At 54.1% G+C, this 26211-nt stretch overlaps 1 protein-coding gene across 12 annotated transcripts in view; it reads right to left on the bottom strand.

Annotated features, from left to right (window-relative positions):
• Window positions 1-26211, bottom strand: part of HDAC4 (histone deacetylase 4) — a 256229-nt gene that overhangs the window by 118003 nt on the left and 112015 nt on the right. For 11 of the 12 annotated variants that reach the window (XM_045558639.1, XM_045558649.1, XM_045558643.1 and 8 more), the window contains one exon: window positions 17548-17619. In XM_045558639.1, coding sequence (XP_045414595.1) covers window positions 17548-17619 — 72 coding nt within the window. Of the gene's footprint in view, window positions 1-17547; window positions 17620-19550; window positions 19628-26211 lie in introns of those variants that run through there. The other variant, XM_045558647.1, reaches the window with a different exon arrangement.

Below are 26211 nucleotides of genomic sequence, written 5' to 3'. Positions count from 1 at the left end.
GGTGACTGCGGGTCAGGAGCACACAGGCACGACCCAGTCACCCAGCCGTAGGCATCTAGAATCACCTTCTCGCCAAAAATCCCCTGAAATTCTATTTTAAATGGACCTATTCAAAATTAATTTACATAAAAAATTCTGACAGAAGGAAATACATATACTGTTTATTCCATCCCTTTTAAAAAAAATGTTATGGACACAGAATTGTTACCCTCAGAGCATTAATACGAAATCACGCAGCAGGATAAAACTGAGCTTCCGGAAAGCCGGACAACAGGGAGCGCTGCCCTTCCTGAGGGCGCGGCCCCACGCGTCCCCTGGGCGGTGATGGTGCCAGGACAGGGCAGCCCACGGTCATCTTGACAGGCTGCAGCTACATGAGGATGAAGCAATCAACAGCACTGAGCTTCACCTGGAAATAAGAGACGTCACCAACACCTGTGTTGGCAACGCCGTTCCTTCCCAGCTCAGCTTGCCTCACCTGAGCCACGCGCGCACCAGCCCGCTCGAGGCTCCCGCTCCCAGGCTTTGTCTGGAGCGAGGGCTGCGGTTTCGAACCCCGATTACCCACCAGCCGCAGCTGCAGAAACAGCTTCCGCCCCAGACAACGCTGCTCCCACTTCGCCTCTGTTGCGCTGTCAGACCTGCAGCGACGGGACACGGTCCCCAGAATTCAGCTTTGTAAAGTACCTTGAAGGACTTGCATAGCTGCTCAGGCCTTTTCTTTAAAAGACAAGTGACCGAAAAAGCCAGAAACAAACAAGGTGGCAGCAACATTCATCACTGAGAGGCCTGGGTGACAGTGGTGACACTGCGGGGGCGCGGAGCGCAGACGTCGGATTGAAGATAAAAAGCCTGCTCTCCGTAGCCTGTTTCACAAAAATCATTTCACTGAGCATAGGGTCATTTTTTTAAAGTAAAATATCCATTAAATATGAAAAATGCTCTTAAAAACTTCTAAAAGTTCCTGAAAGTGACTGGAATGTAGGGAAGACAGCTTTCCTTTGTCTCATGAAGATTCGAATTCTGAGGCCCAGTGACAAGTGTTTTTACAAAGAAACAGATAAAAGTTATTATACACTCAGATACTTTAAATTTCTGGAGTAGCATAAGGAGTACAAAATAATCTAACTTAAATTGTGAAATTAAGTTTAAAAAGTCTTAATACACAGTGGCCTCCTGGCAGAGCTTGGGGGAGGTTTCATTTCATTCTTGAGATTTAAAGAATCGCTCCCTGTGAAGAACATGGGCTGAGGGCACCGACCCTACTCCCTCCTAAAACCCCCGATCAGTAAAGACAAAATGAACAGTAGAGACAAAAATGAACAAACAAACAATAACAAAACAACCCCACAAATCTTTCCAAAAACACAGATGACACAAGGAGACAGTGGTCCCAGAATTCCGGAAGCTGGGGAGGGGCTGGTGGACCGGAGAGCTGGGGCCATGCTGGTCCGGAAGCTGGGACAGCCCAGGGTCCCCAGAGGCTGGGGAAGGTTGAGCTACAGCCAGCATGTGACTCCCACGTCCCTCCTGCATCCCCCCAGGCTTGGTGACGGCGGGCTGAGGGCAGGAGCACCAGCTCTGGCACTGGGCTAAGGCGGGCAGGGAAAGCTGACACCCCAAGGGTAGTACTGTGGAGCTGGGCCTGCACCCCCAGGAAGGAGCTGACAGGCTCCTCTCTGGGCAAACAGATCAGGCCAAGAGAACAGGACAACAGACAATGGCATCTGGGACCCCCAGCAAGTGACTAGGTCCCTGCCATCCCTTGGCCAGGCCAGATGACCGATGTGCTTGCTGGAATCACTCTTAGATACCGCCCACCCGGGATCACCAAGCATTCAGGAAAGACTCTGATAGGAAAAACAGAGAAGCAAATCAAAACAAGGGTCCCCCGCATTTGTCGCTACCTGGCTCCAGCCCACTGCTGGCTCACTTGCTGCCGTGGGCTCCTGCTGCCGCCTCCCCCCAGGGTGCGAGGGTGGGGAGGGGTGGCATCCCTGTCGCTCTCTGTGGTCTCCGCAACCCTCACCAGTCCCAGGAACGGGAGGTAGACACAGAGCTGGAGGAGAGAGGACAGGAGCGGGGGTGGGGTGGCAGGGGCAGGCCAGGGCCGCCTGGTGAGGCTGGAGGTGTCCCTTGGCATCCTCGGTGGGGCTGACAAGAACACACACTACAAAACACTGCAGGTCGACAGCAACGGCCAGGTGCAAACCCCAGTGCACAGCTCAGCGAGTGGCCCTGGGGCCCCATTTCCTGCCGTCTGAATTCAGCCACGCACTGGAGCACTGGGCTCTGCAGGAGAAAGTTCTGGGCCCTGCAGGTTCACCCCAAACAAGCTGCTTCTCTTGGACCTGGAGACTCAGCTAGTTTCTATTCGAAAAAGCCTTTGTCCACACACTCACACCAGGCTTGTGCCTCCTCGGCCCGACAGTGGCCTGAGCCGTATCCCAGCTCCAGCGGCCAGGAGACCCGGGTGGGGGCTCCAGGAGAAAACCAGCGGCGGCATGGGCGGTCCCCACCCTGCACACTGACACGGACAAAGCAAGCGCATGCTCCTGCCCTGTGGGCCCAGCGGCCAAGGGGGTAATGGCAGGAGCCAGGGCAAGTGCTATGGGGACATGGGACGGGCAGATGCCACCAGCCACCTGCGAGTCTCCACTTTGCAGACGTGGAGAACCGAGGCACAGAGAAGGAGGGAGATCGCCTGAGGTCACTCTGACAGGGAGTAAACAGCCGAATCTGGCCTAAGACAGTACACCCTGTTTATCAGTTTCTGCAGCTGACGTAGGAAACAAATTCCTACAGACTTAGCGGCCTGAAACAACACACGGTTATTATCTCACAGCGCTGACAGCCAGGTCTGCAGCGGGTCCCTGGAGCTGACCCCAGCGTCAGAGGGCTGTGCTTGAGGGAGCAGGGAGCCTGTCCCGGGCCCTTTCTGGCTTCCGGAGGCTGCCACGTTCCTCTCCTGTCCCTGCCACCTTCAAAGCCAGCCACGGAGGGCTCTGCGCTCTGCTCTGCTGACACCCCCTCCTCTGCCCCTGCCCCTGTGGATGTCCTCTGAGAAGGACCCTTGTGGGGACATTGGGCCCACCCAGATGACCCGGGATGGTCTCCCCATCTCAAGACTCCTAACTTAATCACACCTGCAAAGTCCCTTTGCCATGCAGGGCCACGCGGGCACACGTTCTGAGGATTAGGGGGTGGGTGTTTTGGGGGTCCGTCATCCTGCCAACCCCACCCTGGCCCCTAGGCGGACGGTGGACCGGAGAGGCCAGGCCAGGTTGGGCCCGGCAAGGACGCCGCGGCAGCAGTGGGGCTGGTGAGCGGTGGCCAGGCTCTGGCGCGTTCTGACAGCTTTACTCAAGCATATTTTACGTTTCACCCTTTCGAAATGTACAATTCAACACTTTTTTAGCAAATTTAGCAAGTTGTGCAACCATCACCATGAATCAGTTTTAGAGCATTTCCGGCCTTGGACGGCCCCTCCTTCCACACACGCCCTGGAGGGCGGCTGCCTGTGCCGGCTGCGGCCGCGTGGGGGCCGGAGGGAAACGGGGCTGAGGTGACTCTCGGGCCCTGAGTACGGAGATGCCACCGAGTCGGGGGAGGCCGCGGGGAAAGCAAGGTCACGGGCAGGATCGGGAGTCTGGTTTCAGACCCTGGAGTCTGAGATGCCCACTGACCCCTGGCTGGGGTCTGGAGCAAGCAGCTGGCTCCAGCACCTGGACTTCAGGTGAGATCCAGGCCGGGGACATACATTTGAATGGCAGCATCTAGATGGCATTTTGAGCGATGGTTTGACGGTTTAAGGCCAACGAGATCACCACAGAAGGATCTAGCAGAGGGAGAAGTGGGCGGGAGCCCGGCCCATTGCAATGGTCAGGCACCTGCCAAGGGGCTTGAGGACGTGGTGCTGGGAGAGGCACTTCCGGAACAGGAGGACCCTGACTGCGTTCACACTGGTGAGGCCGTGCAGGATGAGGGCCACGACTGGCGTGGGACCTGGCACTGGGCAGTCACTGGTGAAGCCAAAGCTAGGAACTCCTTGCCGGGAACCAGGAAGAGAAGGGCCCGAGTGCCAGGAACCTGGGCTGCCCACAGGCCAAGGTGCGCTGGCCACGCTCACCTGGGAATCGGAGGACGGCAGCACAGACCCGCGCCGAGCGCACAGGCTCTGGAGAGGGGCGGAGAGGGGACGCGCTGCCCACCGGGGCTGTGTCTCTCTTCTCTGGGTCGACAGCACCGAAGGCAGGGACACTGGAGACACTCCCGCAGCACACGCCAGAGATGCGCTCTAGATCTGCCTGGCTACAGCCACCCCACCCCACCAACCAAAACAAAAACAGGAACAAAAAACCCCTGGCAGCGGCACCAAGAATGTGAGCCAGCGCAGCCACCTGGCTCTTGGGGAGGCAGCTGACACCAGCTTTGCACAGGTGGCCGGGGAGTGTCATCAGAAATCACCCTGAATAAACAAAAGGCCGGTATAGCCCCTCTGGAAGGCAATTTGGTGATGTGCACTGCAGCCCTAAATAAACATTTATGCCTTTGACCCAACTCATAAATGTTATGGTAGATTCGTACCACATCCCCAAATTTATTTTAAAAATATATTTTTAACATTCAACCCTAATTTGTTTAAAAAGTCAAATATATAAACTCTTAAATATATACATGTACATATGGTTCTATTGCATACAGTTTATACATTTTAATTTGGACTGTGCTATGCATAGCTCTCCCCTAGGAATCACTGTGAACATTTTCCACATCGATGAATATAAAAACGCACATGTTTATATACACATACACATATATCCACACATGCTCACATATGTACATATATATGCAGTATTTATGCAGAAAATTCCATTCAAGAACAAAATGAAAATCTTCACACTCATCTCCCTAGAGAAATAATGAAAGGAAAAAGTCTCCAAAAAGCATAGGCTCTAAAAGACGATGTTTTAATCTCACTGCCCAGAGAGAGCACCGACGCTGACGAGGACGCCAGGTGGATGCCCTACGGGCACTAACAAAGGTCACCAGATGTTAACGTCTAGTGACTTAAATTTAAGAAATGCAGATTGAATATGTAAACTGTGGATTTGCCTGCTCTAAAGTAACTTTTTGAAAAGCCCGTAACAGACCTGCAAAATAGTACTGCCACGGGTAAAAAGTTATTTGAAAATAACGTTCACGATTGAAAAATAAAAAACTTTGAGAAGCAGTGGTGGGAATGCCGACTGGCTGACTAGGCAAAGCAGGCAGGGCTCAGCGGCACAGCGAGGTCGCCGGGAGCTGCCCGCAGACCCCAGACACGGGGCACCCGCACCTCCATGCTGCATGTCGCTACACGCAAAGCCTTCTGAAGAAGCGGAAGCTTCATTTAGTCTAGTTTTTAAAATTTATTTCATGCCTAACATTTATGGTATGAACACTTGAGTGGTTTCTGTTTGAACCAAATGCCCTTTCGGGAACTCAGTCTTCCAATGTCTCCTTCTGAGGCGCTGGCGCTCTACCTACCGGACCCTCCTCCCTCCTGTGGGTGACTTGACCCCCCTGGGGACGAGGACCCAGCAGGGAGTGACGGGTCCTTCCCCTTGCCACCGTGGGCACTCAGGTAAGAAAGGGACACTCTGCCTCGGCCTGCCTTACTCGGTGGTCTTTCTCAGCAAGCTCAGAACCTGCACATGAAGGAGGGTCTCACTGGGTCACGTGGAATATTCTCAACGATTTCTAAATGACACAAGCCCTGACTCGGCAGAAGAGAAGAAAGAAGCAAAAGATAGGTCATTCTATCTACTTCATGACAGTTCTCTCCCCCAGGATATGATATCATCCCAGACCTAGAGCAGTTCATTTAAAGCTCTCTTTATGCAAATGGACTTCCTTGGCCACACCAAGGACTCCTAGCAACTGGCTCTGTCCTTGGTGTGGTCACTGGGTGGGGAGGGCTCCATGGGGGGGAGCGCTGGCTGCGGCACAGAGGGAAGGTCCCCAGGAGCCCCCAGCATCGCTCTCGAAAGCTCCCGAAAAGCAAGGGGCCCCTCTACTCCCCTGGGTGATGGAGAGTCAAAGTTACCAGATCTTCACCCAACTTTCCAAAACCTTGAGGTTAATTTAAAATTCCTTGCATTTTAAAAAGGGCGTGGTAATCAAACAAACCAAAATTGGGGGGAAGAAATGCAATGTATTCCTTTTCTCATCTTTCTCAGTGATAAATCAGTAACCATTTAATGTTAGTCATTAAGTGGTAGTTTATCATTTATATGCTATAAAGAGAATATCCAGAACTAAAAATAACACTGGAACTACCAAAATCAGAGAGTGAAAGACAAAATAAGACAAAGTATCGTGTGCTAATCATCTAATCCCTCTTAGGGGACAACAAATACCATCTGAAGTTGCCAAAACAAGATATATAAACTCATAAATGTTTCTGTAATAAGATCTAAAAAGAGGACACGGCCTTCCAAACCAGCAGGGAGGCAAACTACACACACTAAACCACGCACGGGCAGGAGAGCCCCTGTTCTATACGACGTAAAAATAAAAAAAACAGAATATAAAATTGGATGAAAATCTTAGAACCAAACATATCTGTTGTGTCACTAAATATAAACGGGATATATTCACATATAAATTATCAGACTGGGTAAGAAACAAAACTGAATGATATACTGTATTTTTTTTAAAGCATCCAGAATAAAAGATTCAGAGTGGATGGGAGAAAACCCCAACAGGCAAACAGAAATGACCTGAAATGTAAGGTCAAGATATCATACCACAAAGATTTAATCCAATACAAAATACTAAACAAGATATAGGCCCATTTCATAAGTAAAAAGTAGACAATTTATAAAAAGGACATAATTGTCATAAGTTGTGTACCTTATAGTAGAAAAACAGAACACACAAAATGCAGAAAAATAAGACATGAACAGAAATATATTATTAGCAGTTGATCTGAACTTGCTTAAACTCATGGCAGAGCAGCTACACAAAAAATAACCACAGAGGATATGAATAATATGATTAATACTTCAGCTAACACATGCGCTTCCAACTCTGTGTCATGAAGTAAGTAGTTTACGCCCTTTTTCCAAGCCTCCTTGGAACATTTACAAAAATCAACGCCACATAAAGAACACAGAAAATTCCCAAATATACACACAAATACACAGTGCAAATCATAACCCCTGAATACAGTGCAAGAGAACTAGAAACAAAACAAGCAGAAACAAAAATGTAATTACAGGAAAGTTGAATATCTTTCTCTTAAATACTTCAAAATCTAAATGAAAGCGAAGAAAATCTATAAAATAATGAACATATCATATATCAAAAATTTTAAGAATTGCCTAAAGTTGAGCTCAGAGACCAATTCATAGTTTTATACACTTAAGTAATGAAAAAAGGAATTCAAACAAATAAAGTAAGCATTAGACTTGAAAAGTCAGAAAAAGAACTGGAAAATTAAATCCTATGTTGTGCCAGAAAAAGAAGAAGAAAATAATAAAGATTAGAGAGATCAAAGAAACTACTGATTTAGGTAGAACCTGTCAAATCTCAGCCCAGGCAAAGTTTATCTGTGCTTCTTAGGGGACGGAAGAAAATGGGGCAAAGATGACAGATGAAGGCTCTCGGGGACCAGTCTGTGGCCTTCAAACAGCATTTTAGTTTTAGGCTGGGCCTGGTACACGCCTGTAGTCCCAGCTCCTCGGGAGGCTGAGGCAGGAGGATCACCTGAGCCCAGGAGTTTGAGGTTGCTGTGAGCTGGGCTGACGCCACCACACCGTAGCCCGGGCAACAGAGCGAGACTCTGTCTCAAAAAGGTTGTCCAGAGAGGGTCTGTGTACACTTCCACCAGGTTTCGCCCCCAGGCTCCATCTTCTGTCACTAGAATACAATATAAAACCAGGGACTTGACAGGGGTCACCACCGGTCGAGGTGGGGAGTGCCCCTCACCACAGAGGTCTCCCCTGGGCAACACTTGGACCTAACTCATTCCACGGCAGGGACGTGGGCCAGCTGGAGTGAGGCCTGGGAACCTCACCACCCTTTATATACCTCTTCTCACCACACCTATAATCGCTGCAAACATTTCCTTACACACCTCGAGAACTGCGTCAGACACTGCTGCAAGTCTGGATCCCACCATAGAACGTGATTTAGAAACACAAAGAGTAGAAGAGGGTGGGGGAACACGGACATCAGTTCTCTTCCATGAAATGCCGAGGAAAGCAGGGACTGTGGGCAGGAGTCGCAGTCTCCCGAGGCCGGAGGAACCCCGAGGTGGCCGCTGATGCCACGTCAGGAGAGCGCAATCACTTAGGAAACCCTCCGAAGACGATCACAGCTCCGAGCAACATGGTAGAGGCATGTTCAGTGGGGGTCCCCGAACAACAGAACCAGAAGGACAGGCAAGCCTGGGGGAGGGGCTTCTGCATCCCTGTCAGTCTCCCTCTGGGCTCGTGTCCCCTCGGCGTCCCCAGCCCCAGCCACAAGGCCAGGGTGCAGCCGAGGCTGGATGAGTCACCTCTAGTGCAACTCAAGGTGCACTGGGAGTGGGACATGTGGAAACCTCAAACTGAGAATGACGATTTCCACATTTTCAACATTGTTAAGGATTCCTTGCAATGTATGATAAACTCAAAAATCTTGTTTTTCAGCCAAAGCTGTCACTGATGGACACCCATTTTTATAATGTACACTCAGCTTGATTTGATTCTCTTTTGGTGCATATTTTTTCTAAAAGTCCTGGTAAATGACAAGCTGAAGCTACCGAAGCTATTACATAAACTTCGAAGAGATAAAACTTTTCTTAATGGATGACTTAAATGGTTTTTTCCTTCTAAGTAATAAGCCGTATCAATACCACAGAAAGCTTTACTCTAAAGCATATTCCAGATTTGATTCTAACAGCAAGTAAAGTTCTTCCCTGCCTGTAACAAATACAAATGTGGCTCTAACTTTTGTATTAGCTGCCCTCAGGGGCTCCAACCGTCCCCTGCCCCCGGGGGACGCCACTGCTCCACAGTGAGGCCAGTTCAGAAACACGCTGGAAACAGCTCACTGCAGCACCCCCCCAGCTTCCGTGGTAGTCCGTCATGTTACATTCACAGAATTTCGTGCACACAAAGTCTGTGCACCGGCCAGGGCTCTGTCTGGGGGTAGCAAACCCAGCTGCAGTCCTCTGCCCCGTGATTTAACAAAAATGCAAGTGTTAGATTTTCTCCTCTACTCCCTATTTCAGAACTATCCTTAAAGCACTTTAGAAAATCCTTTTAATGTTTCTAATTTGTTCTCTATCCCCCAAAAAGGAAAAAAAAAAATCTTTTGGAAATATTTGCAAGCTCAAATTGAGCAAGAGCTGAAAATAAAAACCTGGCATGCAGTTGGTAACTTGGCTTTCAAGAAGTGCACAAATGTACTTCCTGGAAACTATAAATAGACCCAGGCCTTACCCCATACAAAAAATGGTGAAATGTGCTTTTAAGTTCTCACATAAGTACAGCCACTAGAGACAAACGTGACCCCCAGAAATAACTGACAGAGAAAGAACAGTCCATCTGAGACGCTGCTACCGCAATTTTACAGACAAGGCGTTACTGGAAAAGAATTCTAAGACTATACAACTATAATGCAAAGGCAATAAAATAAACTAATGTTTGTTACTGTGCACTTATTCAAAGGGTTTTTGCTTTATTGTCTCCCTTGGTCCTCACAACTCCATGCCGCAAGTCCCAGCAGTGACCCAGGATCAGGCTGGAGAGACCTCAGCAGCCTGCCAGGTCCTCAGGCAGGGAGTGCTGTCACCTGGATTCACAGCCGGCCACACCTCGGCCCTCACCCCTCTGCAGCCTGGCTCTCTAATCTGCTCACACCAGCATAAACCACAAATTATTCTTTGAAAGCTCTTTGAATACCTTAAACTCAATGGATAAAAATACAGTATCTGAACATTAAAAATAGTTTCGCTGCTCTAGGAAGGCTACGGCTCACCTGCAGTTGTCCCTGCCAGCTCAGTTACATAAGGTCAAGTTTATATAAGAACAAATTTCAGAATTTCCCTCCTAGCAACCTGTAAACGTTTGGTTCTGTATTTCATCTAGCCGCTGGGCCCAAGTAGGAACCACTATTACCTAACACTTGAAATATTTAAAAATAGATGTTTCTTGCACTTGGCAGAAGAGAGGGCAGCAGAGAGGTGGAGGGGAGGAAGGGCTGCCTTCCTGGGGTAGGCCGGCCTCTTCCAGCAAGGCGACGCCCACCCTCTGGGCAGCAGTGAGCGTCTCAGGGCTTTCTGGAAACAACAGGAATGCCGCGTCTTTCCAGGGCTCTGTGAGCCACTGGGGTGGAGGATAAGCCAACAGGCGGCTGGAAAGGGGGTGGTTCTGGCTTGGTGTCTAGAAGACTCACGTGCAAAGCTTGTGGAGCAGTGACTTGGCCTCCAGCCTCGGAGTCCTAACCTGTGACATGTAGTATTTAGGGGAGTGACGGGTGGGCAGCCCTTGGAAGGGCACCCGCTGTCACCGGCGTCCTCATTGCCACTGTGGGCAGCAGCAGTGTGGGAGGGTACGTGCTCGCTCTCAGATAACTCACTTGGGAAACAGTGGCACTTTACAAAGCAGGATTTGGTAGAAACTGCATGTTAACTTGAAGCAAATATTGTCTGTAAAAAGTTAGAAACAAAGTCTACTTCATGGGCCTTGCGAGGAGACCCACACCCTGGAGAGCTCATTTCCACACGCTCTTTCTGCTTTAAACGCTCAGCCAGGCCCCCGAGTTCCGGCTCAGGCTCACAACTGCCGGCTCAGCGAGGCTACGGGGCACCTCTGCCACCAGCCCTGGTGTCCCCGGGGCTCCGTCCCCACCTCCACCTCCACCAGCCAGACACTGGAGCCCAGAGTCCGCCCTAACTCCTCAGTTTCCCTCCCGCCCATCTGCACCCCCAGGAATCCTATCTGCTGTCAAATCTTCCAGAATCTGAATGATTTCCTCCACGCCCATGGTGTACCCTCACGTGAGCCCCCGCCTCACCTGGAGTGCTGCCTGCCCACGTGGCCACCACGGCACTGTACAGGTTGGGGGGCCTCCGTCTTCTGCTCAGAACCTCCTGCAGCCCCCATCCCACTCAAAGACGAAGCCTAACGGACACGATGGCCTCGTAAACCCCTGGGTGACTCTGACCACACAGCACAGCACCCCCCTCCCCCCATTCTGACCTCCCTGCCTCGCCCCTGCCCTGTGCCTCCCCACCATGCCCCCCATAAGCCCCCAAGTTTGCTCACGCCTGGGCCTGCCCTAACCTCAGCCTCCTGCAAACTCACAGCCCCGCCCTGGCCCGCGCCCAGCTTCCCTGGCTCCACAACGTGCTGAGGTCACCGCTGCCCTCTTGACTCCCATCCCGAGCCCCACGACACACAAACATACGTGCCCCGAATGCCCAGGGCAGCGCCGGGCACCTAGGAGGCCCTGTCAGTGCAAATGAACACACGTGTGCGTCTGACGCCCTCTCTCCTTTAAAACACAGAAGCCCCCTCCCCCTCCTGGCCAGTTTGGTGTCCCCCGCAGCACCTGCCGCCTTCTAGCATCTTCCAACATCTACGGGATTTACAACCAACAAGTTTGATTTAACGAACTTATTTAGACTGCAGCACCCAACAACTAGAAAACACAAACTCTTCTTAAACACGTATTAAAGATTCATAAAAATTGACCATAAAGCAAGTCTCAACAAAATTCAAACACTGAGTTTTCTAACCATGATGCAGTAAGTTAGAAATCAATAACAAAAAGATTACTTGGAGAACTCATGCTTTTGGAAATAAAAAAAAAACAACCTTCTAAATATTTCATTTTCTCAAAGAAAAAAGAACCATTAAACAAATTTCCAAATAATTCTCTTGAGAAACAGTAAGACTTTACAAAGTATTAATGCAATATGCTTCACAAATTAAATACCACAAATTATACTTATCCGAAGCAGCTCCCTTTGCACCCAGAGGGAAGTACTGCATACAACCTCGAATGCTTACATTAAGAAGGAAGAAAGGCTAAAAATTAATGAGCTAAATGCTCAACCTAGGAAATTAGAACAAGAATATCCAAATAAACACAGAGAAGCAGAATAGAGATAAGAAGAGGAATTAGTAAAACAGAACACAAACACACAACAGAGTAGCCACAAAAGCAGAGCTTGGTTCTCTGAAAGGTAACACAACAGCCAAAGCAAAGGCAAGACTCACGCAGCAGCCTCCCCGCCAACAGACCCAAACCCGCACGGCCCTCGGTTCCCACTGACATACCTGGACCCTCCTCCTCCGCGGCTGCCACGGCCCAGGGCTGCGCGAAAACCACCTGCAGGGAGAGGAGGTGCCCGCGGGGAGAGGAGGTGCCCGGGCAGCCCATGCTGGGTGCCCAGTCGACATTTGTGGAACTGAAAGAAGTGCCAGCTCCTCCCTCGGGCTCCTGACTAAGCCGGCAGAGCCTCCTCTGTCTCTCCCCTCCGGCTCTGGCCACGCACCTACTGCCCAGGGGACACCTCTGTCCTCTCTCACCTGCTCAGACACCTGGCTCCACACGGCTGCTCAGGCCCCACTGCCGGGAACACAGAGGGCCTGGGTTTGGCTCTACGACACGTGTGACAATGTTTACATATTCCTACAAGGTCAAGAAATGCAAACCTCCCTTAAAAGATGGGCACTGTCCTCTCTTGGAGGACGTGTTGCTATGGGGACAATCATACCGACAGGTCAGGCTAAAGCGCGACCACTGAAAATGAAAACTGTCTCAGCTGCACTACAACCTCCTAACACGGCCAAGCGTTAACGAAAGTCGCTTCCCCTGTCCTGGCTGGATGTGCTGAGACGGCACTTAAAGGGTTCGCAGACTCTGTGGACACATTTTACAATCCACAGCCTTCAACATATGACACAAGGCTGGTAATAAAAGAAAGAAATAAAAAGCACTGTAGCCACAAATGATGTCATGATGCATAAATTCATTTCTGGGTATTTCTGGCCATCGGTGACACTTTTATTGCACAAACAATATTCTGAGTTGAAAAAAATCCTTTCTTCTACCTACTGATCACTCAGAACTTTCAGATACGCCCCTGGAGATACCGGCCACAGTTCTCCATCGTCTGTGTCCACAGACTCCGGGGTCACTGCCGAGGCTCCCACACGTTTCTCCCTATAAAACAGAGAAACAACCAGCACCGGCTTCACTGCGTCCGGGTTTCACGCGGACGTGCGGACACTGGGGGCAGCGCCAGGGCTCGGGGAGACGCTGCCCGGGCGGCACCGGCTGCTTCCCCAGGAAGACCGCGAGCTCTGGGCAACTCTGGGGCTGCAGCAACAATAACAACATAAAATTTAATGGAGCAGAACAACTTGTGATAAACGTAAATAACCCACACAATCTAATTTCCACTCAGGAGAGGGAAGGTCTTTATCTTTCTCCCTCAAGCGCTGGGACGGTGGAAGAACACAGCTGGAAACGCGGCCGCGGCTCACTGGCGGGAGGCGGTGGGAGCACAGGTTCCGCGGCATCCATGATGCAGCGTTCAGGAGCCGCAGGGCACTCCCGGTCAAAAATGTCAGAGTGAGCACAACCCGCTGTCCCCTCCTTCCCAGATCCCGCTGAAACAGTATGTGCACAGTGTATGAACACTCACCAACACCACAGCGCGGGCACACACACATGCACGCACACACGCACATGCACACACACACATGCACGCACACACGCACATGCACACAGGTGTGTGCACAGACACACAAGATGAAGCAGCAGCCACACATCTGGAAGTCAAAACGAACGTGGATGGATAATGGGTAACTATCTTGTCAGATGTGGCAACAGCAAGTCATCTGAGGGGTGGGCACACCAGGACCCCTGAGGTGGAGGGCAGGCGGCCCCGAGTAGAAGACAGAAGTCTGTTCCGGGAGTGCAGGTCCCCAGACTCCTCCCTGCCCCCAGGCCCTGGCAGGAGCCCAGAAACTCCTTTCTGGGGAGGGAGAGGGCGCAGTGACTAAGCGGAAGTCGCTGAGCTGCATGCGAGCTTCCCTGGTCCTCTTGCCCGTGGATGCTGGCAGCGCCACCCATAGCCCCGAGGACCCCGCTGGCCTCTGGGCACCCTCTGCTAGCTGTGGACAGACAGCCAGACCCGCAGGCACCCAGGGAGACTGTCATCAGGGAAGGTCGAGCCCAGAGAGAGGGACAACAGCACCTTGGGGGGCACAGACAGCACTGCACTCCGAGAGGGGAAGACAGGCCACCCAGAGACAGGGACCAGGAACAGGCGGCAACCCTGGTGCCAGGAGGCCCGGCCTCAGGATGCTGCAGGGAAACTGCCCAAGTCAGTCTCCGCCTGGTCAAATCGGCAACCAAGCATCGTGTGCCCACAGGGCCAGGAGCCAGTAGGTGGATCCCAGAGTCTCTCTGACGGCAAATCCAATTCACCGCAACCGTGCGTGCGCTGTGACCGCTGCGCGGGCCGTGTGCGGGTCCGGCAGCTGTGGCCCCGGGGTCCCTGGCTCTCCGCTAGGCCTCTCCACCGGCTCTATCCACCAAGACTCTCCAGAGGCATTTCTGTGTAATTCAAGTACTTCTGTCACTATGCTTCCCCCCATCAGCTGGGCTTTGTTTCATCTGAGAGTCACTCGTAGGGACGTCACCGCAAAGGCTTGTGGCTGGGGTGCAGGGGAGGTCAGGCTGGAGGAAGCAGCAGAGGCAACACGAGGAAGCAGGAACGCGAGAGAACACAGGGCTGGCACAGCGTCAGGGCTCCTCCTGTGTGTCGGATGCGGTGCCAGCACTTGTCCTCGCTGCCTGGTCCCTGACGTGGCGGCCAGGGCCACACAGCCGCGATGCCAGAAGAGGCAGCCCAGGCTTGGAGGAGGAGCCGCCTGCTTGCTCAAGGCCACGCGGCCCACTGGAGGCAGACAGACCCTGCAACCCCAGCTCTGCCGGCTCCCAGGCCCTGGGGCCACTCTGCTGGGCCCCGGACCTGAGCCTTCGCTGGCTTCAATACTGTGGGATGGGAGAAAGGAGCTCTCCCCATAGAGGAAAATGAATGGGACGAGAACGCAGTCCAGGTCTTGGCCCGCAGCATTGCCAGAGGTATGTCTGATGTGGTATTGCCCATGGGAGGTCGCAAGTCTACAGAGAGGGAGGGGACAGATCAGCAGTGATGCCTCCCAAGTGGTGCACAGCAGGTGTGAGGAGAAGGGCAAGACTATGGTGAAGATTCGGAGAACAGGGATGGAGGACAGGGACGGGGACAGCAGTCAGGGACGGAGGTTGGGGATGGAAGACGGGGATGGAGGTTGGGGATGGAGGATGGGGACGGAGGTCAGGGATGGAGGTCAGGGACGGAGGACAGAGATGGAGGTCAGGGAGGACTGGAGGGGGTGGCAGGGGATGGACAGGCCTTGCAAACAGCACCTTTCGGAAATCCTCAGAGGTGACAAATCTCCCACCATGGAAGAGAAACTGGAATTTGAGAGCACTCAGCACTACACCCGCAGGTAGGGTGGTGTCTACGCAGGACAGTGCAGCTTCTGGTCCCAAACCATTCCTGGCTACAAAGTAACGAGGCTGATACGCCTGATCCCCAAAAGTGACACTGAACACATCTCTAAACAGCTCACATGTGCGTATGACACATCGTGGCCCCCATGGATAGAGCCGCGAGTGTGGTCAGTGTTCAAGGTCACACAGACCACTAGCCCCTGTGCCTGGTCTTTAAGTCTCGCTGGTCACGCAGACCCTCAGGGAAACCTGACGGAGGGGACTGGAAAAGTCTCAGCATCAGTCTGGACAAAGCAACCATGGGAATGTTTTTCTGATTTTTAAAAAAACTAGATTTTACCATGGTATCTTTATAGTCTACATCGCATTTTTCCTTCAAAAATTAAAACAAACAAACAAGCAAATGAAGCACAGCAGGCAACGCTGAGCTGGGGCCTGATCGCGGAGCAGCAGACGTGTCCCGGACACCCGCGCCCTGCCGCGGCGCGAGCACAGGCCCGAGGGCCACACGGGAGTTGGGGACCGAGACACTCCCCGACCTGAGGAGACAGTTCAGAGCGACAAGGCAGGGGCCGGAATGAAGAGGCCAGAAAGAGCCTCCCCCCCCGCCACCACCCTGCCGGCTCCTTGCGCGGGGGCCACTCTGCACATTGGCAACGCAACTCAAGAGAAAGCGAAAATCAAAACTGTTCACTTCACATGAGCCAAAACCTAAAACCTGAGCATCGTCGCGTGGTATTTAAGGTTCCCTCCCCAGGCTCAGGTGTCCTGGGGTAAAAAATAAATTTCTCCATCAGTAGGAACGGACAGTAAAGGTGTGAAAAACAGAAGACAGAAAGGAGCCACCGGAGCGCCACGCCCCGGGGACACGGGCGCCTTCTGGGAGCAGCACGGAGACACCACTGGAGCTGCGTGTGGGGAAAGGCCAAAAAAACGATCCTTGGCAGACCCTGAGAGTCACCAGGTGGAGAAAGAAATCTCTTCTTGGAAACGTGCAGCCTAGCTCCAAGCTCTTGTTTCGCGTCTTTTCAAGGGCAACAGTCAGCCTAAGGCGGGCCCACGGCCGGTGCAGGCCACAGCGAGGGCGGCTGTCAAGGAGGGGACAGCGGAGCACAGACCGCAGGCCCAGGCCCTCAGGACAGCGGCGGCAGCAGCAGGGCCCACAGGTGCTGCCAGAGAACTATGCGGAACGGGGGAAAACTTCACTGGGATTCAGGGGGTTTAGCTTCATCCTCACACGGCCAAGTGGCGGAAGTGGTACCTAGGCTAGGAGTTTAAACCCTGGAGGAGTCTACGTGGGAAGAGGTGTTTTGCAGAAATGGCCTATAGGCTTGGAAAGCACTACTTCAGCTATACTATTCAGAAACATCACCTATGGAATGAGTGATTTATAATCACAGTTGATGCTTTTTCGTTAAAGAACCGAAAGGTGCTTAGAAGACAGGCCCACTGACTCACTTTACCAATGAGCACCAGAGGCCACGGACAAGGCGCAACCTGCCGTGGCAGTGGGGCTGGCCGGGGCGGTGGGGCTGGCAGGGGTGGTGGGGTTGGTCGTGGCGGTGGGGCTGGCCAGGGTGGCGGGGTTGGCCAGGGCAGCGGGGCTGGCCCGCAGTCTGGCCCGCAGCCCGGCTACCCACAGTGTGGGACTCCTGGCCCCAGCCTGGCCCCAGCAGACGCCCAGCTCAAGCTCAGCACTCTTTCGCACAGACGGTCACACGGCTCGGGGCCTGGGCTACACCCAGCACAACAGCTGCCCCTCTGGGAAGAGCACACCTGGGAGCCTGCAGAAAGAACCTGGGCACTTCTTCCCACTTGAGGAGAATCAAGCCAATGCCCATTTCATTTCTTGAAAGGAGAGCCTCTTTCGCCCCAGCGAAAGAGCTCCAAATTCCAGGAACCTGATAACCCCCTCTCCATGCTCCCCTGGTACAGCAGAGCCTCAAAGCACCCCTCGCTGGGCCCAGCCCTGGGAGGCCAGGGCGGGGGCTCACTCACCCGTGCCGGGCATGTGGTTCACGCGGGCAGGATTCAGCAGCTCCACGGGCTGGTCTCGGCCAGAAAGTCCATCTGGAGAACAGAGAAGGCAGCAGCTTCAGAAACTGCGTCTCAGCCAAACGCTTTGCGCCGAGAGTCTGCAAGGAGCAATTCTTCCCCAACAATGGAAACGCATGTGTTTTCTTCCCCATGTTAAAGGAGGACAGTTTAATTCCATCATGGATTACTTGTATTTGCTAAAGAAAATAAAAGACCTTTTGAAAATAATCAGAACAGTCCCCAGCTGAGAAATGGCAAACACCAATTTCTGGCCTAAGAGCAAGTGGCTTAGCGATGTCGGTTCACTTCTGTGTAGCAACCCCGTTATACCTACTTGTGTTTATCACAAACTGGCTTTTCTGCAGACCACAAGCATTAGAATAATAAAAACAGAAGAGCCAGGCTTCCTCTCCCAGACCCTGCCCAACGGGCTGGACGCTAAGAGACCAGCCCGGGGTGCGTCCAGAGCAGCTGCGGGTGCCCGCGGGCAGCACAGACCCACACGCGCTCCGAGGACAACGCTTCACCGGGTGTCTGCGGGTTACGGAATCCTTTCTTTCAAATCCACTTTTAGATCGTGCTCAGGAACTGCTTCCATCTATGCAGACTCACTGCAAAGACAAGGCTGGGGCCCACCCACCACCTAAATCTGGCACGGGCTGGATTTAGACTGCCTGAGATTTCCTATGTTCTCCCAGATAGAAAGGAAAGAAAGCTCTGGCAACATTTCCAGGAATCACACTTTTCTTTTAAAATTAGCTTCTGACAAGTGGTGTAAACGCCCCACAATAACGTGCATGTCGTTACAGACCTGCCGGCCGATGTCACCTTCCTTCCCAACTGAAGGGAGGGGGCGCCGGTTCCACGGGGCAGTTTCAAACCATGACAGAAACAACCAACACCAGGTCAACCGCTTTTTACCCAAAATGATAACACCTAGCACAGCCAACCCCTGCATGTCCTTCGAGATGCTCGAACTCCAAGGACCAAGATCCAGGAGATCTGAAAGCGCGCTCTGGGGAGGCGCAGCCCAGCCCGGGGAGGGACGGGAACGGCAGGAGAGCCGGGAGCCCCGGGAGCTCACGGCTGCTCTCGGGCGACCGAGAGCCCCACACGGGATGCTCGTGCTCTTCTTGCCCAGCAGCTCCACGTGTCGCAGTCACTAGCAGCAAGACGCCAGGCACGTCCGAGGGTGAGCTGGCCCGGGCTCTTGGGGTCAGGACGGGCAGGCCACAGCTGCACCTCAGAAGCAACCACCAGGCCCAGGCAATCGTCCCAACTCTGCACGCGTTCCAGGGCCTTCTGGGGACCAGGTCACCGGAGACGGCCTGGTGCCTGTGAACACGAGGCCGGGTCTCCTGAGAACCTTCGCTGCTGCTCAGAGACCTCAAGATACTGGTAAAAAGTACTTTTTAAGTACGTTTATTTATTTTGTAGAAACAAATGAAAAATTCAAAAAAAGTATGTACGTATTTTTAGAAATCCCATTATATTTTCAGAAACACCAAAAGGTGCTATTGAAAATCCCAGCGTAGCTGCGGCTTTCCAGTGGAAAGGGGTCAGGGGGCGGGTGCTGGGCAGACCCCCCTGGCCAGGGCTCAGCGGCCGCCCGACCCTCCAGCCACGCTGTTCCCTGCAGCCGCCTCCACCACCTCCCAACGCCCGCACGAAGCTTCCCTCCCAGAGAGCGCCCTGGACTGGACGCGTGGAAACCGCGTGGCCCCGTGGCCAGCAGCCGCGGTGGCTCAGCTCTCGGCTCACGTAAAGACTTCTCCTGGGTTTGGACTGAGCTGCTGCACTGTGCCCCTGCCCCGGTCTCACCACTCCAGGGCCACATACATAGATGGCGCATGACGAAACGTCACTCGCATGACACTGAAGCAGGCCGACACAGCAAGTCTCCATCCCATCAGCTCAGAGTGGTACGCGGCACCAGCGCACTCAAAAGCAGCACACGTGTGTACCTCAGGTGAGTGTGGGTCTGTCCACAGAGTGTCAGGGCGCTGCGCTGGGCTACTCCAGCTGTCCCTCGGGAGGGTGCTGATCGATCCTGCGCGTGCGCTGGCTGGCACAGGACGAGACATGGCTGCTGGGTGAGGGCAGGTGGATCCGTACGCGAACCTGACCCCGAGCTTGACACGTCCCGCCCTCTTCAGTGACGAGCGAGGTGGCTCCCACACCAGCTAGGCTCCCGCAATCCAGTTCCACTCAGCACCAACCAGCACAGACCCCAGGTCAGGGGTCATCCCACAGGGCAGCCCCCATTTCAGACACAAGTCCTGGGCCTCCCCCACTTCTGACTCGTCGGCTATAAATCAGGGGTTCCCGCTATGCTCTGGTTCTGTCATGGGCTAGAACAGCTCATGGGACTCGGGGACACACTTTGCTCACAGTTACATTTGAAGGCGCCAAGGAATAGCCAGACGCAGGCGCCGAGGCCAGGTCACGGGTCCCAGCACAGGACCTTCTGCCCAGCACCCCGGGGTGTCCCCACCCCCAGTAAGTGCACGTGGTCACCAGCTCGCAAGTTCCAGAGTTTTTATAACCCGATCTCAGCCCCCCACGTGCTCCAGTCTCCAGGTCTCTCTGGTGACGGCCCGAGTGAGGCTGTCTAGGGGCCCTAGCCTGTCACCCCGTCAGCGTACCCGCAGGTGTGAATGAACAGGGCCCCTTATGAATAACAGGAGACACTCCCAACACCAAGGAAGTTCCCGGGTTTTAAGAGCTCTGTGCCAGGAACCAGGACAAAGACCAGATATATTTCTTCATTTACCACACAGGAAAACTGCTTGTTCTCACCACGTAAGACCGGCCTGGCTGGCACAAAATAACCTGTAAATTCAACCCCAAACCCTGCCATTTGCCTATCTTTGTGGAATGACAAATGCCTGAAGTGAAAGCTGTTCTGACAGTGCTCTGCCTCGCAGAGAAAGGAGCAAGTGTGGAACTACCTGCAGACAGCAGGAGCCCCCTAAACGCACACGTGCCTGGGATGGGTGCCAGGAGGGCTGGTCCCGTGGCTGGAAGTGGTGACGTGCAGCGCAGACGTGGCACTGCCCCCACGGGCCAGGAACAACGGGGTGCAGCCTCTTTAGGACAAAACCTCGCCTGGGCTGTGCTCAGTGCTGGATCCTCAACAGCCTCGCTCAGCTGCCGGCAGACGCAGACCCTCATCCTACTTGTGACAGGGGACAGGGCAGCAGGCTAAGCGAGGCCCCCACCACAGACACCCCCAGCAGGTGCCCCAGAGCTGCGCAGAGTGGAGGTGACCAGCAGCTCTCATGGGAACAAGGGTGCAGGGAGAGGAGGCGGGACGGGGACAGGACTCTGGTGCTTAGACCACATCCGTGGCATCCTCCGGGAGCGGGTGCCAGGGCCCGAGGCGGCCAGCCTGGGTGCGAGGCCCCGGCCCACGGCACGGCCCTGGCTGTCACTAGCGCAAAGGCCGAGGCCTGGACCTCAGGGAAGCCGGAGTGGGACAGGGCCCACCTCTGGGCCTCTGGAGCTTAAACTCTAGTTATAAAGAAAAGTGCCGACTCCACGTGAAAACCGCAAGGGGGGCCCTGGGAGCCCACGGCGTGCAGCACGGTCGCGGGGAGGCAAGAAAGTGCCGCCTGCACCCGCTGCGTCGCAGCCCCCGGGGCTGGCAGTGAATCCAGCCGAGCGCCCTGCAAACCCACCTCTCATCAAACACCGCAGATGTGATGCCGGGCGAGCCCTGGAACCAGAGCGGGAAACGCAGGGAGGCTGCGCTTTACGGAGCAGGGCCCAGGGCCGGGACAGGCAGCCTCAGAACCCACCCGACCTCGCCCGGCCAACCGCCCTTCGGCCCTGGGGCAGAGCCCCCCTCACTAGGGGGACGCGGCGAGCGGTGGGACCCAGCGAGGGGACTGCACGGCGGTGCCCTGGAGGTGCACAGCGTAGCTTCCTAACGCTGCGCTTTTTCAGATGCCATCGTCCAGAGTGAGTTAAAATGAAATCATTTAGGAAAAGTGCAATTTCCATATTTATCTGCCTCTGCGTTGACATTCCTAAGAACGAGGAGAAAGCAGCGGTAAGAGCCTCATGTTTACAAGCAAGACCATGCTGGGGACCAAAGCACCACTTTAAGAGACAGTCTGCGAGGTTTCCTGCTGTCTGTCTCACTCGGGCATCTATTTTTGGAAACCCCGCTGGATGGGACAATGGTACTGTGTGTCCTCAAATGGCATTCTGAGCAACTCAGGGAGCTGGGAGAAGAGACACATCCAGAGGGAAGGTTGGGGGCACACAGGCACCTCTGTGTCCTTGTCACCATGTGATTGGCCCCATGCGCTCAAAGGTCACCTGCAGCTGACCACGTCACACTCGCTAGGAAATGGTCAGGGGGTCCCTTTCGCTACCACCGGATCCGGTGCGATAGGATCTGCTGTGGTCAAGGGTCCCCCATGGGAGGAGCAGGGCTCAAGACAGAGAGTGTGCTGGCTTTTCGGAATCCACTGTGAGTGAGACACAGGCGGGTGCTTCTAGCCGGAATCTTGGCCTTCTGGGGCCAAAGGAACTTCACTTGCAACCCCCTGGCCTACTCCCCCCACCAACTCGGGGAAACGGCCCCCAGTGCAGCGCAGTTTGCCCAAGACCACACGGCCGAGGGCCACCCGGAACCCAGTTCTGTCCCAACGAGACCAGCTCCAAGTCTGAAACTGGACCTTGGGCAAATGGCACTGACTGACCAAGACCGTTAGCTTCCACCTAGGGATTCAAATCACAGAAGCCAAATTCCAGACTCCTGAGAATTCGCTCCAGTCAGGAGTAGGGAAAGCGGGGGAGAAGAGGAAAAGATGAGTGAACACCAGGTGCGAAACAAGAAAGAAGTGGGCAGGGGGCAGGCAGCTGAGGAAGGACAGATCAATGACCCATATAACTCACGTCCTCCTTCACTTTTCTGCTGCAAGTTTCCAAAATTCCTAGAGAACATGAGAAGGCTGGCGGCAGAGACGTTAGGCCACACTGCGAAGCCCTCTCGTGGCCACTTACCCCCAGGGACAACTAGGCCCCAACCCCGCCAGGGCCCCCCCTGCAAAGAACACAAGGGTGTAGACAATGGCACAGTTGACCAGCTGGGTACTCATATGACGTAGATACCTGAGCAATTTCTATGACAACTCTCACACAGTAGGACAACAAGACAAAAATAAAACTTCAGCCATCGAACAAAGAGGCTCAACCCTTTCTCTGATCTACATAAAGAGGCATTTTACTGCCACACAAGGACTGATGTTTCTGAGGCCACTGAAGACAGCACATGAAGCCCACCCGTGGCTGACCGGGAAGGGAGGGGAGGAGGACCTGCGCCCCCCACGCCTGGGAAACAGCCTCCCGCGCCCACCGCCACCCAGCGGCGCCCATCGCCACCCAGCGCCACCCAGCGCCAGCAGGGCACAGTCAAATGTCTCCCTGAGGTCGAATCTGTCCTCCCCAGGTGACACATGCCCCTGACTGTCTTTTCACACCTTATTCTGGATTCAGCTTTTTGTCAACTTTTTTTCTCAACTGAGTTGACTTTTTCTTACCGATTCGGAGGAATTATTAAGAAATTCTCACCATTAATTCTCTGTCAATTACATGACGTAGATACCACCTCAAAGGTCATTTGTCAACCTTTTCCTTTAAAGCTTATGATTTTTTGTCAGATTCAAGAAATTCTCCTCTACCTGGAGGTTGCACAGATATTTCAAAAACATATTGTCATCTGAAAGTTCTGTGGTTTTCCGTTGCCTGTGCAAGACTCTCATCTACCTGGCGCTGATTTTCATACATGAGATGAGGGAGGGGTTTTTGGGTTTGGTTTTGTTTTTCCCCTTGAGAAGGGCCAAACGATGCCGGCCAGGCCCTTGCCAGCACCTGTGGCTTAGTCAGGTCAACTAGGACAAAAGGTGCAAACTGCTGGGGACGCCCCAGACACCAACAGAAAGTCAGAGATCAAGTTACTCAGGAATTTTCCCCGGGCAAATTTAAAGGTAGAAAAAACACTTCCTCGCTCACACCTATTTGAGAACTGAGCGCACACTGGGAAACTGCAGCGAGGAGAGGCAGGGCCGTCCCCAAGCATCCTGGCCTGCGTGAACCATGGATGGGGACAGGAGGACGCAGGATGAGGGAGAGAGAGCAGCTTCCCCAGCCCGGAAGCTCGGGGAGGCCTGGTCTGTCCCCTGCCAGAGAAGAGCATTTCCTGGGGGCAGCTTCCCAGCACCTCCCCCCACGTGATCTGGCCACTCTCCTTCCGCCCTAAGTGAGACAACAGGGACAGACAGCTCTCAGCTGTCCCCCCCGAGCCGTGCAGACCAGCTCAGCCGTTCATAAATGATTTAGCAAATCTGGGACTATGTCCTCGTGGCCTTGTGAACAGCAGAACACCATCCGTCTCTGCTCCTGGGCGGACGTCCATCTGCCCCAGGAGGAGACAGTCAGCGAGCTGTCGCAGAGCTGCGCTGTGGCGTGCCAGGGCTCGGACGGGATGGCCGTGGCTGCGAAGTGTGCAGGCATCCCAGAGCCGCACGGGGGCTCCTGCTCCACAGAGCCGAATGGGGACACAGCAACGGAACACAAACCGGAACCTCCACCACCAATTCAGTATAGTTTGCAGGACAGGTGCCCTTTGATTGAGCTAGTAACAAAGAAAAGTGACGCGGTTACCAGCAAAGACTGACAACCAGCTCTGAGGTCTATGCAGACGACCAGGCTTCTCCGCCGCGGGACCAGCCGCAGTCCCAGGGAGCCACAGGGCGCTGCCGGCTGCACCCGCCACTTCTGCTCACCTGCAGGCACCTGTTCTCAGCGGGCCCCTCTCAACAAACCTGAGTCCAGCCCTTCGCCCGACTCACGATGCCCCTGCCCGGGAAGAGGCCTTGCCCTGGGGCTGGGCACCAGCTGTCACCGTGTAACTGAAACTCTCCGGCTCAACCTCCTTGGTGTGGAGTGGAGACACGGGCTGGTGTCAGGAGTGGACAGGGAACGTGGACAGGGAACGAGGCACTAGATACCTGGCCAGCGAGACGATGTCTATGCCCCCCACCTCACCTCTGCTGAGCCGCGCCAGGGCCGCACGGGGCACGTGGCTCTCCACACCAAGACGCACATCCACACACGCTCATCCCGAAAGGAGAGTCGGCAACGCAAACCATTTTATGGACAAACCAAAACACTTTTCCACTCTGCTGACATTGCAAATGAACTAAAAGGTGTTTGTGGTTAAGTGACAGGAAGCTGGGAAACAGGTATCAATATTAAGCAGCTCATGAGAAATGAGTCACCAATTGGTACCAATAACCCCAGTGGCCACCTGGGGCCCGCGCAGCAGGCGGGGAACTGCCTGGCTGGGGGCACCAGAGCAGGGCGGCCCGAGGGCACGGCTGCTCCTTTCCCCGCCTGGCCGGGCTGTTCCTTCGCTGTAGGAAGAGGATCCTTCGCCTTCTCACCCGGATCCAGCGCTCCCGAAGTGGTCTGTGGTTGGTGCCAGTGAGGGGGGCAGAGTGTGTGGCTGGCTGACCCGGAGCAGCAGCCACCAGGGACACGACAGGTGGCCCTGTGGCCCGATGCCGCGATCGTCTGCTCCCAGGGTGCTGTGCTGCGGCCAGAGGCCGATTGCGTGGACAGACTCCCCCAGTGCTTTTTAGGACAACATCTGCTATAATTCACTCAAAGTATGTTTCATTTTTCTGAACTATTGTTCTTACCAGATCTTGTTAGAACTAAATTAAAAAGACCCTGTGTACATTCCAGACTAGAAACAGTAACAGCCAGCTCCTCTCGGGCGCTTATCACGGGTCAGGCACTTGTCTGAGTGCTGCATTCACAGGCGCCCACGGCGCCCTCACCTTGCACGTGACGGGTACAGACACTCTGTCCCCATTTGCAGAGGAAGACACTGAGCTGGGGACCACGCAGGTCATCCTGGCCAAGGCGGGGACCGACTTCCAGGACAAAGCCTACCCCACGCTGCTGGGCTGCCCCCACACGGACCCACTCACGGGCAACAGCACGTCACTCACTCGCTCGTTCAGCAGGTCCACTGAGCCAGCTGCCGAGCGCCCGTCACGATTCTGGGGACACAGCCTGCGCCCCAAACCTCCACTTCCCAAGAGGAGGTGGCACGAAAATAAACAGGTCACGTGGTATCGTGTGCTGGAAATAAACCACATGGACAGACCAATGGGGAACTCCCTGGGACAAAGCGGGACCTCTGAGGTGGTGACACTTGAGCAGACACCAGAAAGACATGTGGGAAAGTCACCTGCCCAAGGAGGAGCATGCCAGGTGGAGGGGACAGCAGGGCTGGGCTGAGGGCCCCGTGGGCAGGCATAGGGGAGATGAGGCCTGCAGGCCACATGAGGCCCCTGTGTCCTGACCTGTGTATTGCAGGACATCACCGGGGCCGGGGCGGGGCGGGCAGAGGCGGGAGGGCCGGCGATGCTCAGAGGTCCAGCACTGGGAGGAGGACGGTCGTCAGGGAGCTGGGAAGGGTGGCCCGACCTGGGACGTACTTAGAACGTGAACCTGTCAGGACTTTCTGACAGACGCAGCCACGTGTTGCCGGGTGACGCCACTCACGGCTCCTTTGATCTCAGGGAAGAACATCAAGTATTC

The sequence above is a fragment of the Lemur catta genome, chromosome 8 (assembly GCF_020740605.2).
Source record: "Lemur catta isolate mLemCat1 chromosome 8, mLemCat1.pri, whole genome shotgun sequence".
Lineage (NCBI taxonomy): Eukaryota > Metazoa > Chordata > Mammalia > Primates > Lemuridae > Lemur > Lemur catta.
The sequence above is the reverse complement of the archived record's forward strand: the minus strand, read 5'-3'. Positions and strand labels throughout refer to the sequence as shown.